Genomic DNA, 12,592 nt, shown 5'->3' with positions numbered 1-12,592 from the left:
ATTTTGGTTTTATTTGTTTCAGGAAAGTCTGTTTCAGAAGCTCATCCTTGGCATTCTCCAGGTAGCCCAGTCTGCCGGAAACACAGATATAACCAGGCAGAGATGGTTGGAAATGTGTTGTCTGGACCAGAGACAAGTACTCCCTATAAACCAGACTATGTGAGTTGGAGGCTCTGTGGGCACTCAACCTGTACTACATTGTTTGTTTGTTTGTTGTTCTGTGTAACTCCATCCACTTCCCTTCTCCAGCATCAAGGAAAAGAATAGTTGGGGGGGAATTTTCACTTCATGCAAACTTAGACATTATTTCTGGTGGCTCAGGTTGGACTCCTTGTCAGTCAGTGTCTGGAGGAGCTTCCTTACTCTGTTGTCACAGGACAAGTCTAGGAGAATTTAACCCCCACAAAGGAGAGAGTGTGAATCTCTTGATTCATCTCTGATATATCTATACTGATATATCTCCCTTTCCTAAGCAGATTTGAGGGGTCCTTTTCTAACATGTAACACACCATTTAATCAGCTTCTAGGTATTGAAAAATGTGCCAAAATGGCTTATTGTCCATTGCTACCTCAGCCTTGGTGGCTGTTTGCCAGCCATGGCTTCACCAGCGGCTGCCAGGCTCAGTGGATCTGGACCCGTTGTCAGCACTCTTCCAGACAGGGTGGTGCTGGTATCTGGCTGCTTTTGTCATCATTAATCCAGTCTCGGAGCCTTAGAGTCAATATTGCCAAGACCCACAATCCAACAAAGAGCATCAGCAAATATACATTGTCTGGTACATGTAGTGCAAAAGCGATTGATTTGCCATGTCCACTCATGTAGTAACTGGCATCACCATGGTGTGTGTTTGTTTACTGGAAAGGCACAGAGAGCCAGTGTAAACTGTTAGCAAAGCTGCAGAAGCCCAGTGCTAAATCTGACATGCAAGAGCTCAGCAGCAGCCCAGCCACCCCAAAGTAACAAAAATTAGGTTGGACCTTTGACATCCTGTTAACCTGCAGGGCTCACCCACCAAAATGTCATTCCAGGTGAAGCAGCTCAGCTCTGCAAGCAGCAGCAGCAGCAAGGAGAAAATTCCATCTGCCAACATGAGCGATGAGGAGCCCCAGGATGACCAAGAACTTGTGAATATAGCAGCAGCAGAGAAGCAGTCAGGTACGGAGCATTAGGAGTAGCTTTGGAGCTGTGGTGTTTGTCCTGTGACTCTGGAGGGACAAAGCAGAGATGGCACAAAGGCAGCACATTTGGGAACAAAAGAAAAAAAAAAAGTATTTTGCCAAGTTTCACTGAGCTGCCTTCTCACCTGCCTCTGTCCAACCCGTGTGTGCTGTTCTAAGCTTTCACATTTTCTGCCAGAATTGAGATTTTTCTCTCTCATAATATACTTCTATCTCTTGGCTTGTTGCAATAAATGGGAGCAATTTCACTTTTGTGTGATGCTGAACACTTCAGAGACTTTTAATCAGAATTCAAACTGAAGTCTCTGTCTAAAATAAGATTGCTGTGTGGAGTTATTGGCACTCCATAGAACAAGATGCTACAGCTCCCATTTACAGAAATGTTTTGTCAAAGCTGGTAATGTATTCTGTTCTCCAGTGTCTTTACAGTGGTCCTTTCTTGCAAACAGACCAGCAAGCTAGTTCTCTTGACCTTTTAGGACCTCATTCCTGGTTTCAGGTGCTTGAGATTGTAACAACACATTGTACTGCAATCACAAAAGTAAATAATGTGCTAAAAAGAAGGGTGCAGCTACATGCACCAGCTTACTTAGTTTGTGTCTCTGGTCTCACAAATGGTCCAGGGTTGTGTCCCATACTTGGGATGAATAGGAAAAGCCTGAGAATGGTTTAGATGTGCTTTCAGAAAGTGTTAGTGATCACACAGGTGGCATCTCCATGCCCTTTAGCACTGAATTGATGAAACATAGAGTCATTAGAATGGTTTGGGTTGGAAGAGACTTTAAAATCCCTTGTGCAGGGACACCTTCCACCAGACCAGGTTGCTCAAAACCCCATCCTGCCTGGCCTTGAACACTTCCAGGGATGGGGCACCCACAGCTTCTGTGGGCAACCTGTGCCAGGGCCTGAGCACCCTCACAGTAAGGAATTTCTTCCTAAGATCCAGTATAAACCTGCCCTCCACCAGTGTAAAGCCATTCCCCCTTGTCCTGTCACTCCACGCCCTTGTCAAAAGTCCCTGTCCAGCTCTCTTGGAGCCCCTACAGGCACTAAAAGTTGCTCTAAGGTCTCCCCAGAGCCTTCTCTTCTACAGGCTGAACAGCCCCAACTCTCAGCCTGTCTTTACAGGGGAGGTGCTCCAGCCCTCTCATCATCTTTGTGGCTTCCTCTGGGCTCCATCCAGCAGCTACACACAGACACAAAACACAAACCCAAGTCCTAACTGCTGGATCATATTTGTCCCATGATGGATTTTGGTTTTCACCAAATCACAGCTGGGCTCATTGAATTCTGTCTCCTTAGATTTGGTCTGCTCTTCCAAGTGAATTAAACCATCTCCAATTAATGTGATTTAGATTCTCTGTAGCATTGCTACGTGGATAACTTGACCAGCAATATGAAATTTAGACACTGCAGAATCTTAAGAAAAGATGTGGCTGAATAAGAGTAACACATTACAGCTATTATTTGGTCTCAAGCAGAATGGAGAATAATTTACTTGCAAAACTTCTTGCATCTGTTTTTCATACTCCTTCCTTTACTGAAGATTTAAATGTTTGGTTTTTTATTATTTGCAGGCATTATTGATAGATGGGAGCTCATCCAAGCTCAAGACCTCAGAAATAAACTTAGGATGAAACAGAAATTGCAGCAGTGGCAGCAGCTGGACTCAGACCTCAGTGACATCTCTGCTTGGCTTGATAAAACTGAGCAAGAGTTGGAACAGTTGCAAAAAGTGAAGCTTCCGACCAGCATGCAGGCATTGGAACAAAAGGTCAAGAAATTGAAAGTAAGTTATGGCATGCTGAGAAGAGGGATTTCAAGATGCTGATGTTTTTTATCTGTGTGCTCCTGGGATGAGCTGGCAGCATGGATGCCAATAGCAACGTTCCTGTGCCACAGGGTAGCTGAACTGCTCTCAGCTAAGAGGATGAAAGAGGATCTTAGGCAAGGTGCTTCTGTCTTCATATACAGAGATTGGCAGGCAGAAATAAAAACCTCTCCACCTCTACCTTTCTGTTTTCTTGCACAGTGATAGCGACATCTTTTCCTTGTGCCATTCCCCTATATGCAAACCAGAAACAGATGAAAATTAGCCAGGTCAACAGGCTGCAAAGTCTAGGTTGATTTTTTTTTTTTTAATTGAATCAAGGGCAGGGTGTAATTCCAGCAGGAGACTGACAAAGATCTGCTCTAAAGCTGTGGTTTCTGCAAGTTGAGCCAGCAGGTTACCAGGGCACATGTAAGTGCTGGGGCCCTGGCAATCGGGTAGTGAAATTCCTCAGGTTGAAGTCTAAGAGAGCAAGTGTTCCTGAAATCTGTGGGAGTGCAAAATCCCTTTGTGCTCACCCCTCACCAGCTGCCCTGTGTGGAGTCACCCTGAGGCTGCTGGTCATTGTGGTGTCACCCTTGTGGTGATGCTCACAAACAGGACACTGCAGGACAGAGGAGGGATTTCTTAGGCATGCTGAGAGTGTGTTTAAGCCTGTGTATCCTGGAGTAGTTATTAGGCCAGGGACAATGACTCTGCACTCCAATAAGATTGCCTCTGACTCCCTCAGCTAGTCTGGATTAGGCACCAAGCACTAGGAAAGGTTTGGTGGTGCCTCCTGAGTGTAGGGAGGTATTTCCCTTCAGCCTGGAGTTGGGTGTCTGACCTCCTCAAGGAGCAGAGCTTCACTTCTTCTCTGTTCTGCATCTGCTTAAGAGGAGTCCAGCTGGCTGTAAATCCACTTTTCAGACAGTTTGGCTTTATAGGGGTGTTAAAAGAGCCAGTGTGCTGTAAGAAGTGAATTTCATGAGGTGTCAGGACATCCTGATTGCCTGGGATAAGGATAAAGCCAGTCTGCCTGCAGAATGGCTTACTGGTGTTCAGAAGTCTGTGGTAGACTCTTTGCTTTGTCTGATATTAAAAGAAACTTTATTGCCTGGAGGAGGGGGACAGGATCCTTTGATGGGTGAGAAGTAATTTAGACCAGCAGTTTTCAACAAGTGGGACTCAGTTCCTGAGAATATAAAGATTGACACTCTTGGATAGAAAGGCTGCTGAGAAAAGCAATCTGGGCTGTGTGGCTTGTGGGATTCATCCTGCAGCTCTTACTTTCCCTGCTGCAAGAGCAACCTGGAAAAGATTGAGTACCCTTGATTCAAACTGTAAACTGGAAGGTACAAGGAAGATATTGTTTGGCATTCTCTTTAAAAAAAAAAAACCTTCAGGTTTTTTTAATTAAAAAAACCTACAGGCTCAGCCTTAACATGAAGGTGGTTAGATGATATTACCTTGGCTTTGCAAATTCCATATTATTCCCCATGCAATTCTAAGGGAGAGCAGGAAAGCAGGCAGGACTGCCTTTGGGCCTTGACAAGACAGAGAAATGGGCTGACAGAAACTCAGACCAGAGAGAAGAAAAATAATTTCTCACAATGGGGTGGTGTGGTATGGGACCAGGGGCCCAGAGGAGGTGGGGAATCTCCATCCTGCAAGATACTGAAAATTTGAGTGGATGAGGCCCTCAGCATCCTGCTCAGAGTTTGAAGTTGGTCCTATTTGAAACAGGAGAACAGAGCACAGACCTCCAGATGTCCCTGTCAGCATTATTCTAGGATTCTAGAATGGCAGAACCTTTATCAATTAGGAGAAAATACCGTGTGATGACCTATGGGAGTATTTGTCCAAATGTCAGGGAAAGAGGCAGCTCAGAGGAATTGAAAGGCAGGTGTGGATTAAGTCATAGTGCCTGTGACTTAGGGAGAAGCACAAGCCCAATCACACTTATTTTCTTCAAAGTGAAGGTTTTGGCTTAAAAAAAACCCCAAACATAAACCTACCTTAATGTGTTTTTCAGCAGTATTGGAAAGCCACCAGATTCAAACATCTTCCCCAGTACCTGTGACACTTTTGAGTGCGTGGTTTTATTGCAAATAAACAACATGTTTTTCATCATTCATAAAAGCTCCTAATCCTCTTTTTCTACCAGGACATGCTTAAAGCATTTGAGAACTACAAAGCAGTGTTGCTTTCTGCTAACCTGAGCAGCAAAGAGTTCCAGAAAGCAGACAGCACAGAGTTCAAAGAGCTGCAGAACAGGCTTCGGAAGGTCAACTTGCATTGGGAGAAAGCAAGTCGTGCACTGGACAGCTGGAGGAAGGGTTTACAGCAAGCCTTACTGCACTGCCAGGTGCATATCACATGCCAGCTTGTAAGGGAAAAACTCTTTGGGATGCTGCTGAGGGGTAGATAAGGGGAGAGGGCAGGTGGGTAAATCCTGTGCATCAGTGAAATGGTCACTCACAATCCAAGACATTTTATTTCCTTATAAAGTTGCCTCTGATGGATTGAAACAGTTTAGTAAAACACCTTTCAAGTGGGTCATACGCCTTTACGACATAGGTGCAATGGTTTAACAAGGTTTCTGTACCCTCACTGATTGTGACTTCGTGGTGGCTCTGTCTAATCTGGTCTGGGCATTTTGTTGGTAGGTGAAGGCACTGCAAAGGTGTTTTCTCTCTTATGTGCCAGTATTTTTGTTTCTCTAGGATTTCCATGACCAGAGCCAAAAACTAATCCTGTGGTTAGCAAGTGCTGAAAGCCGGAGGAATGAAGCACAAATCACAGATCCCAATGCTGATCTCAATACAATACTGGAATGCCAAAAGGAGCTGATGGTAAGTGTAGTCTTAACTGCAGCACCTCAGCTCTCACCACACAGTGAAGAGCAGGATGTACTCAAACCTGCTGTACTCAGGCATGGGGGTGGTTTTTGAAACAGACCAAGATATTGCCTGTACAAGGCACTTTTTCCATAATTACATATCATAATTAAGTTTCTTATGAGCAGTCTTTATGCTGGAGTAAGACTTCCAATTTCCAAAATTTAATGTTCTCTCTATATGAATTACCTGCTGCTAGAACTATTTTTAAATGTTAGTTCAAGCAGGTACAACCAGTCTCTTCAAGAGAACTTCATTTCCTATGTAGTTGTAATAACCATTCATGTGCCTTGTGGATTCTCAGGCAGGTTGTGTTGTTCCTTAAAGCCTTCCAGAGTTCCTCCCTTTAGGAGAACATCTGTGAAGTTTAAGGTAACAGTCTGTTGTGCTGTTTTTGTTTGTTCTCAGCAACTGGAGAAAGAGCTGCTGGAGCAACAGCTTAATGTAAACTCCCTCCAGGAGCTCACTGCTTACCTGCTGCTGAAATCAGATGGTGATTACATTGAAGAGGAAGAGAAGGTCCATGTAATTGGAACGAAACTGAAACAGCTGATTGAACAAGTCTGTCATGACTTAAAAACAATACAAGGGAATCTGGTGAGTTGGAATTTGAATACTCGTTTTTGGATCTTCTTTACTGAAAAGAAACAGCATATTAAGAGTGAAGGTATTTATAAAAAAACTGACTCAAAGCGTAAATACTTCCACCTTCAGAAGATGAAAAAAGAACAGTTCTGGCTGTAGGAAAAACTTCAAAACCACAAGGCTAGTACAGTATTGTAACAGAGGAGTTGTGCTGCCTCTGTCCTGAAGGGGTTTGAAGGATAGAGGATAAAGCTCTGAGTAAGGCCTTTGGTCAGGTCTCATAGCTGGCCTTGCTTTGAGCAGGAGGTTGGACTAGATGAACTTCCCGAAGTCCCTTCCAACCTGAATTTCTGTGATCCAAACCAGGTATCAGGCTAGGAGTGTGTAATGAACACACAGGAGCTGAAGTTCATAGCAATGGGTTGCTCATCCTGAGGCCTGTCAGATAGAGAGATTTTCAAGTTAATACCTGTGTGCACCCATTCCATTGTAATTCCTTCAGACTGGGCACTGTAAAACTTTTCTTTATGCTGGGGAACTGGTTATGCTCATGTAAAGGAGCAGTGGGCTGTGCACCTACAGAGGCAGTGAAAGGTGGTTCTTTGTACTTCATTTGTTGTCAGTTTTGAATGTGCATTTTAAAGAGGAAGGTGCCGTTATCTTTTAGGATACCAAAACATTCCTGCTGGTTCCAGATGACTTGGACTCAGGAGTCTATAATCCAGAAGGAGAGAAATCCAGCCCTGCTGTGAAGAAGGCAAGTATTTTTTTTCTAATATTTTGCTATCAGCATATAGTGTATTTTGCCACATTTACTGTGGAAGTTCCTCAAATATAATCATTTTAGGTTTTAGGTCCACGTACCTTATTACAGCATTTACAATCAGACCTTAAAGTCTACAGCTCTCTTTTCTGAGAAAGAGAAATTCCTGGTTGTTTCTGAAATCTGGACACTAAAAGCTATTTCTCTCAACAGATGCCCCTCAGGAGAACTGCTGATGGCAGAAATGGCAGCAGCACAAGGTATTATTTTATATTTGCCTGATCTTTTGAAAAATACTGAATATGGCAGAGATGAGCTGTGTGCCAGCACAAACCTGGGCAACTGTTCCTTGTAGGTTGACACATGGGTGGAGGTGATTTCTGCCTACCTGTAGTGTCCCCTACCAGCTCTGGGCTGCTCTTTAGGGAATGGTTTCCTTTAGTATTCCTGCTCCAGGACCTCTGCAATGATGTGCAACCCTGGCTTGAGAAAATAATTTTTGTGCCAAATGGGGGGATATTTTATGTTTAAATCCTTCTTTAATTCCACCAGCATGCTTGGAAAAAGAAACTTGCCCCTGAGAGTCACTTAGTACAAACAGACCATGAAGGACAAAGGGAGAACATAACCTGTTCAAAGGGTAGATCTCAGTAATGCCAGGGCAGAGAAGAACCTCATCAGTGTGAGTGGTGTCTTTCCTTTGTGCTTCGACACCTATTTGGAATGGTCTGTTTGCCTCCTGGGAAAAGTTAAGCTTGCATCTGAAAATAGGGTAAAAAAACTTGTTTAACTCAAACCCTGAAGTGCCTGTTGCTCTTTGTTTCTCCTTTCCAGGAGCGAAAGCCATCCACAACCTGTGCAGGCAAACCCTCGGTCTCCCCCTTTCTTCTACCGAGTGTTACGAGCAGCTTTACCTCTCCAGTTGTTCTTCCTGCTGCTTTTGCTCCTGGCTTGCATGATCCCCTCCTCTGAGGAAGACTACAGCTGCACCCAGGCCAACAACTTTGCCCGCTCCTTCTACCCCATGCTGCGCTACACCAACGGGCCCCCCCCGACCTAGGGCACCCTGCAGTCACACCAAAACACTCTCGGGTGGTGCTTTTTTCTCCACGCTGCTCTAGCATCAATCAAGCAGCAAATTTCACATCTCAAAATGTATATCTTGACAAAATTTCAGCGTTCTTTTTGTACGGAAAACAAAACTTTTTCTATAGATTTTTTTTTTTAAACTGTAAGCAACACACTTTATACTTTGATGCAATAGATACACTATTTTATAGGGGCAGTGCTCTTAAGCTTGCAAGGTGTTTGGATACTGAGTTCTTAGATGCAGAAACGACATCACAGTAATCTTAAACATAGCAGTCTGTCTTGGGTTAGCATGACAAACAAGCAGGTGAAGAGGGACTTCATTTAACATCATTTCTGCATACACTTCACGTTACTTGTATCTTTTGGTACTGTAATCACTTGGTGGAAACAAAAAAAATTACTTATTTTTGAATCTTTGTTATTGTATTTTATTCATCTAACACGTTCAATATCATGATGCACATTTGTTTTGTTTGACATAAAGTGTTCTAGTGGTTAGGACTGCTGTGTTGTCTTTTTATACCACCTTTGAAATAAGGAATTGCTGCATTGCATGGAAATGGTTTATAATGCACATATTTTCTAGATGAACATGATTATGTAGACTATCCCTGATGTATACAAATAGTGCAATGACTTTTTTAATGAAAGATTTTTTTTCAGTTTTTAACCTGCTGAATTGTGTACAGTACCTTGGGAGAGAATTGTGCATTTTTATAAGCTTTGTTTTTAAAATTAAACTGGCGCTTGGGCAGTGGCTGGAGAAACACTGTGTACAGTCAGCATTGCCACTGCCCCTCGGTTGTACAGTTTGAGTACTCTCATTAAAATTTTGCCAATGTCTGCAGGACTGTGGGTGTGTCTGGTGGGGGGGGGATCAGCTTTAGATTCCAGCAGTGCTGCCCCTTCCACTCCTGGAAGAGTCAGTTGCTTTGCCTGCCAACAGAGTGGTGCTGGAAGAAGCACAACCACTCCCTTGCTTATCAGAGCAAGAGATCACAAATCCAGCAGTGGGACCTGTGTTCCGTGGCACAGATCCTTTCCTTTGAAACTCTTGGTGATTTCCTGGAGGAAGAATACAAAGTTAAACGAATTAATGCTTATTACTAGTTTGAAACACTGAACTATTTCCTACCCTGGAACTGACTTTCTATAGTGGGAGTGCTGGAGTGGGGAAATGCAGTAGAGCTCAGTGCAGTAGTAAGGGTTTTGGTCAAATGCTTTTTGTGTGTTGCAAATCATCCAGGAATTAGCCACTTTCTGCAGTGCTTACCCACAGAAAATAAGGTATCTGATTAGCCTGTGAGATTTCTCCCACCCTTTCTATGCTTGTCACCACTGGCGGTTGCTGATTCCCCATCTTCTGGCAGGGGGAGTTACGAAGCAAACTGCTTTGTCCTGGTGTTCAGAGAATGGCCAAACCAACAGCTTTTTCCCAGCCATGGTGGCAAACCCACTGTGGTGGGGTTTTTTTGTGGTGGTTTTTATTTCCAGGATATTAAACTAAACTCATAAGCTGTGTTGAGGTGCCAGGCTTGTGCTCCAGCACCACCACCTCTCACACTGGTATTGTATCCAGAGATGGATCCCCCCTCACACCTCACTGCACACAGGCACACACACTGTCCTCTCTCCCTCTGCCATCATTATTTGGTATTTTCAAAGCAATTACTTCAAGATGGAGCTCATTTAAGTTTCTTACTCTGTAGAAGTGAGCCAAGTCTAACCATTATTTCATTACCAGGTTGTCACAAACACCCAAGCAGACCTTTCTGCCAAGAAGTAATAGTCGGTTGCTGACATGATATTCAGTCCTTCCATTAAAGAACCTGTGCAGGGCAGAAAAATTGAACAGTGTTAAAAGGTCTAAGGAAAATTTCATAGCCTACAATTTCCTTTCATTATGAACAGTTACATCAAATTGTTGAGCTGATGTAATATATAAAAAGAGGCGCTTTCAAGAAATTACTTCAAAATGTCACAAAAAAAAAAAAGTCTGGGAAATAACTTAAATCTTTTTTCTTCCAAACCTATTTTAAATAGTTTTATTTCCAGTTGATTGTAACCACTGCACTGTAGGTTGACACTGAAGTCTGCTTTAAAGAAGTCATTTTATATCCCCACCCACTTCTTTGTGTCATCATCTTGCTCAGGACAGGATTGTTGGTGGCCAGAGAAGGAAAAAAAATATTTAAAAGAGAGGGCAGATGCAGTAGTGAGAGCAAGAACAACCCCATTGTGGTTGTGCACATGCATTGTAGGAATCAAACCAAGCCAAAACTAGTTTTGAGTTGAAGTCTTATTTTCTGGCAGTGAGATGAGGTCTCAGTCTGTTCTCAGCTATACCTGCCTCCCTTCCAGCATAGTCAACAGCAATAAGAAGGCTCCAGGGAGACCTAAGAACAACTTCTGGTATGTAAAGCGGACCTAAACAGGACTAGAGAGCTGGAGATGGGCTTTTTACAAGGGGATGTAGTGGTAGGATAGAGGGTGAGGGCTCTAAACTGCCGAAGGGCACGTTTGGATGAGATGTTAGGAAGAAATTCCGTGCTGTGAGGGTAGTGAGGTGCTGGAATAAATTGTCCAGAGAAGCTGTGGCTGCCCCATCCCTGGAAGTATTCAAGGCCAGGTTGGATAGGGCTTGGAGCAACCTGGTCTGGTGTAAGGTGTCCCTCAGACACTGAGCCACCCACATTACATGCTCATGAGACCAGGCTGAGCTCAGCTACAGGAGAGAAATGAACAAAAAGCTGTATATTTACATTTCATGGTGCCTCTTTAGTCGACTGCACCAATCCACAACTGAGTGAAACACAGACAAATACCACCAATCCACAGAACTAAAGACAGCTTGGGGAAAGGGAGGGGCTGGGGTGTTGTGGGGTTGTTTTCACATTACCATAACATACATAAAGTGCTTTAAAAGGCACCGCTTTCAGTCGGGAACCCATTTCCATTACAAACTCGTGGAGAGAGTGAAATGTTGATTAAAATGACAGGACTCAGAACAAAAAATTTTGTGGAATATGGGCATAGGAGATGTGGCAATGGCTGTGCCAGCTCCTGTATGACAGTGTGGTGAGTGAAGAAGGTTTTGTCTGTTGAGGCAGTAGCAGCAGATTGTTGGCATTTTTATAGCGTAGCAATCTCATTTTCTTGTTAAATCAAAATTGCTGGCACTCAGTGCATGAGGAGTGTAGGTGACTCTTAAATGTAAAAAGGTGGAGTTAAACAATATACAGAGCACAAACTGAAGTCTTAGCTATGGCTGTGTGCCATTTAATGCACCACACTTCAGTTTAGTAGTAAAATACTGTGAAAAAATAATGTAAATTATACTTACATTCCGTATTTTAGCAATCCACTTGCTTTTCATACTCCCATTTGCAACAGCCTCTTTCAAATTGGTTTATGCACTGGGTCTCCACAACAGATGACCACATCTTAACTGCTTTGCTGACTCATTACCTCACAGGACCTAAGTAATGTCAAACCATTTTTTCTGAGCTGGATGGTGAGGATAGCAAAGGTGCTTCCATGGTTTCCAGCTCTGAGTGTATGGAAGTGTGACAAGACCTGTGGTAAAATTAGGGGAACCTGAGAAGTTACATTCACATCCCAGCAGTACAGAAATTGTGGGCTGAAATGCAGCTGCTACTCCCTGGGTGGAACATGGTTGGCATGTTCAGAACTATTCCACGATGAGTCCCCACACCCACAATCTGCAGCCAGCACCTGCTAAGGGGGATGGGATGGGATGGGATGGAATGGAGGGTGGGGTGGAGTGGAGACACCTGGCTAGGCTCTGTAGAAACCCTTGCAGGGAGGGGAGCTCTCCAGGGAGACTTAGAGCAGCTTCCAGTACCTGAAAGGGCTACAACAGAGATGGAGAGGGACTTTTGACAAGGACTTGGAGTGACAGGACACTTTGAGGGTGTTGAGACACTGAAACAGGTCGCCCAAAGAAGTTGTGGATACTCCTTTCCTGGAAATGTTCAAGGCCAGGTTGGATGGAGCTCTGAGCAACCTGAGCAGGTGTCCCTGCCCATGGCAGAGGAGATGATTTTTAACGTCCCTTCCAACCCAAACCATGCCACGATTTTATGATAAAAGTCCGAACAAGACAAAAATTCTTACCTCAAAAGAAGATGATCACTGGTGACAGCTCAAATAGGATCAACAGTCAGCTTTCTGGGACTCACTGCATTTTTAGGCTCTGCTAAACCACAATAATAATGCAAATACAATAGATACCTTTTATAC

At 43.7% G+C, this 12,592-nt stretch overlaps 1 protein-coding gene across 3 annotated transcripts in view; it reads left to right on the top strand.

Annotated features, from left to right (window-relative positions):
- The window catches only part of SYNE2 (spectrin repeat containing nuclear envelope protein 2), a 158,029-nt gene extending 148,857 nt beyond the window's left edge, over window positions 1-9,172 (top strand). For all 3 annotated transcript variants that reach the window (XM_042047759.1, XM_042047760.1, XM_042047758.1), the window contains 9 exons: window positions 23-159; window positions 1,030-1,156; window positions 2,757-2,968; window positions 5,157-5,357; window positions 5,716-5,844; window positions 6,298-6,486; window positions 7,142-7,231; window positions 7,451-7,497; window positions 8,072-9,172. In XM_042047759.1, coding sequence (XP_041903693.1) covers window positions 23-159; window positions 1,030-1,156; window positions 2,757-2,968; window positions 5,157-5,357; window positions 5,716-5,844; window positions 6,298-6,486; window positions 7,142-7,231; window positions 7,451-7,497; window positions 8,072-8,297 — 1,358 coding nt within the window. In that variant the 3' untranslated portion in view covers window positions 8,298-9,172. The remainder of the gene's footprint in view (window positions 1-22; window positions 160-1,029; window positions 1,157-2,756; window positions 2,969-5,156; window positions 5,358-5,715; window positions 5,845-6,297; window positions 6,487-7,141; window positions 7,232-7,450; window positions 7,498-8,071) is intronic.
- The last annotated feature ends 3,420 nt before the right edge of the window (window positions 9,173-12,592 follow it).

Source organism: Corvus kubaryi, unplaced genomic scaffold (genome assembly GCF_017639235.1).
Source record: "Corvus kubaryi isolate FWS band 111438036 unplaced genomic scaffold, C.kubaryi_AGA036_p1.0 66, whole genome shotgun sequence".
Lineage (NCBI taxonomy): Eukaryota > Metazoa > Chordata > Aves > Passeriformes > Corvidae > Corvus > Corvus kubaryi.
This window is presented reverse-complemented; position numbering and strand designations above follow the sequence as displayed.